The sequence below is a fragment of the Quercus lobata genome, chromosome 3 (assembly GCF_001633185.2).
Source record: "Quercus lobata isolate SW786 chromosome 3, ValleyOak3.0 Primary Assembly, whole genome shotgun sequence".
Lineage (NCBI taxonomy): Eukaryota > Viridiplantae > Streptophyta > Magnoliopsida > Fagales > Fagaceae > Quercus > Quercus lobata.
The window spans coordinates 65727429-65730916 of NC_044906.1; the positions used below are offsets into that span (position 1 = coordinate 65727429).

The window sequence follows — 3488 nt, forward strand, 5'->3', positions numbered from 1 at the left end:
TCTTGCTTTATTTTGCTCCCTAGGTTTTTTAGCACATCTGATTTAGCTTATAGGTTAATCGTTTGTTTGATTAAATAATTATTTGGGCACCTAAAATGTCAGCCTTTGTCTTCACACACAGCTTGGTTGCTTGATTTTGATTGCTCGAATTTATTTGTCCTAAAGTAAATGTATCACAACAATACTTTTTGGGTTATTGATATTGTTGGGTTCCTTAGAATAATGGTTAGAACTCTAAGCCATATGGTCGTGGTTGTAAGAAAATGTTTGCTCTACTCTCTGCCCTCTACAACACTCTAATATGTAACATTGGTTACACATTTTTGGATTGGATATTAGCTTTAGGATGTTGATTATAATGATAGAATTTTGTATAACCTTATACACATTCTTATGCAGTGACCACATGACATTTCTTAAAGCTTTTGAAGGATAGAAGGATGCAAACCGTAATGAAAAGAATCCTGTCACCTTGCAAATGATAGAGGATATGAGAATGCAATTTGTAGATCTATCTAGCATTGACTTTGTAAACAAATTGATGAGTGCTAATGTAAGTTCTTTAAGATTTTCAAATTTTAAAGCATTTGATTTGCTACAATCTTATAGTTACTAAAAATTTTTCCGTGCATCGCACGGATTAGCGACTAGTGCTATATATATATATAAGTCTTGGCTTTTATTATTTTAGGGATGACAGATTCTAGCGACATGACTTTTTTATTACAACATTTTATTATTACAACTTGTTATTTCAAGTGTTATAAGATTTGTGAAAAAAAAAATTACATGTCTAAAATTTATTAATGAGGAAATTAAACAATTAGCAACCTAAACGATTTTAGGTGTAATAATTAAATGTAGGCCACGCCAACCCAAGAGATAGAAAATCCATCTAATACAGTATTCATCACATTCAAATAACCTACACACGGATATATTAACTACACGTATAAATATACGCGTATATGTATGAATACCAATAATAAAGCACGTGTTGAATACAGCAATCAGCTTCCTAATAAATGTAGATACCAATACATATGGAAAAACCCTTCTAGCTCCTCTCTATTCCTTCAGTTTCTAACACATAAACCCTACTCCAATATATATATATAACTAAACCGCACACACAGTCAGTCACAAACCAAGAAAACCCAAGAAAGCTAGCGGCCAACCATGGCATCCAAGAACCCTTCTTTCTTCTTCTTGCTACTCTCTTTGACTCTAGCTTTATGGTCTCTGATATTCCCAGCCTCTTCCTCTTCATCTTATTATTATTATTCGTTGAAAGACGTGGCTTCTGACGATGAAGGTGACTGGGCTTTACTCCAATCTAGCATAGGCATCTCAGCCATGCACATGCAACTGTTGAAGAACAACATGGTCGTGATCTTCGACCGCATGGACATGGGTCCTTCAAACCTCTCTCTCCCAAACAACGCCTGCATTCAAAAACCGAGCCAGCCACCGGACTGCACAGCTCACTCTATAGTATACGACGTCGCTTCGAACACCGTTCGTCCCCTCCTAGTCCAGACCGACACGTGGTGCTCTTCGGGCTCGTTGATCCCCAACGGAACCCTAGTCCAAACGGGCGGGTACCACGAAGGCGATCGCGTGGTCCGCACGTTCACTCCCTGCGATGACTCCTCCTGCGACTGGACCCAGCTCAGCGTGCCGCTCGGCGAACGCCGATGGTACGCGTCGAACCAGCTCTTGCCCGACGGGCGCGTGATCATCGTCGGCGGCCGACGCGCCTACACGTACGAGTTTTTCCCGAAAACCGACACGGCATCCTTGACCTTTTACATGAGTTTCTTGAAGGAAACGTGCGACGGTTATGGCAACGAGAACAACCTCTATCCTTTTCTTCATCTACTGCCCGATGGGAATCTTTACGTTTTCGCTAACGAAAGGTCAATCTTGTTTGACTACAATCGCAACCGGGTGTTGAAGGAGTTCCCGGTCATTCCCGGCGAGTTCAAGCGGAATTACCCCAGCACTGGCTCCTCCGTTTTGCTTCCGTTGAGATTAAACGGAGACGTGTTACCGGAAGCGGAGGTCATGATATGCGGCGGCGCGCCGTACGGTGCGTTTAACAACTCGAATTACAAGCGGGTGTTCGTTCCCGCCTCCAACACTTGCGGGCGGATGAAACTGACCGACCCGTACCCGAAGTGGGTCATGGAGGTCATGCCGATGCCACGTGTCATGTCCGACATGGTGCTGTTACCCAACGGTGAGGTTCTCATCATCAATGGCGCAATGAACGGGACAGCTGGCTGGGAGGACGGGACAAACCCGGTTTTTAACCCGGTTCTGTACAAGTACTACCTACTCGACCCGGCCCGGAGATTCGTGGTGCTCAACCCGTCGAAGATTCCGAGAATGTACCACTCCACAGCGATACTGTTGCCAGATGGCAGAGTATTAGTGGGCGGGAGCAACCCGCACGAGAAGTACAACTTCACATCGTATTACCCAACCGACTTGAGCTTGGAGGCTTATTCGCCCTATTACCTGAAGCCACGTGTCTCCGCCATGCGGCCTTCGATTCTGTCAGTGGAGACCAGCGACGGCACCGTTTTGTACAAGCAGGTATTTGCCGTTACTTTTCAGTTGAATCAGTACAATCCCGGGAGCCAGATCCTCGTGAGCCTCGTAACGCCGTCGTTTACTACTCACTCCTACAGTATGAACCAAAGGCTGATGTTTCTGGAGGTGATCGAAGTGCAGCAACTGTCCACGTATGATTATAAAGTGACAGCCCGTGGGCCACCCACTGCCACGGTGGCACCACCTGGGTACTACATGCTTTTTGTTGTCCACGCTGGCATTCCCAGCCAAGCCGTTTGGGTCAAGGTGGTTTAATTTTAGTGAATATTTTGTTCACTTTTAATGCAGAGTAATGCATGCACGCACAAATTTATTATATAGATGAGATATATGCACAGCTAGATTTTTTTTTTTGGTTTTTTTTTTGGGGCTATTTTTAATGTTATTGTTAAGATTTTAAGCGTTTTGGTTAGTCTTACTTTCTTAATTTTGTTGTTTTTTTTTTGCTTTTTGTGGGCGTGAATTATTTTAATTTGCTTCTAGTTTGAATATGTAATTGCATCATTGATTAAGTGAAGCTATAGCAAATATATAATATTGACAGTTTTCCTTATAGTGAAGCAATGGAAGTAATGTATTTTACAGTTTTAACAAGTGAAATTTTAGTTCACTGTCTTTTCATAAAATGCAGTCAAGTAACGTATTGGTGACTTTTTTTTTAATTAGAAATTAGCTGTAATGCTATTAGGTTAGGATTCTATTAATTTCATTTCAAAATTAGTAGTATCCATGTTCATTACGTTAAACCATCTTACAAATACAATTACTTTATTAGTAACTTCTGTTAACTGAATGGGCATACTGCATGCGCCATAATTAAGATATTAAATACATCCATGTATCATTAACAATATTTGGTGGTAATGGAC

At 41.7% G+C, this 3488-nt stretch overlaps 1 protein-coding gene across 1 annotated transcript; it reads left to right on the forward strand.

The window, feature by feature from the left end:
* The first annotated feature begins 1094 nt into the window (after positions 1 to 1094).
* Positions 1095 to 3128, forward strand: LOC115982955 (aldehyde oxidase GLOX). Its single transcript, XM_031105721.1, has one exon. The coding sequence runs from the start codon at positions 1180 to 1182 to the stop codon at positions 2872 to 2874; it is 1695 nt and encodes a 564-aa protein (XP_030961581.1). The 5' UTR covers positions 1095 to 1179; the 3' UTR covers positions 2875 to 3128.
* The last annotated feature ends 360 nt before the right edge of the window (positions 3129 to 3488 follow it).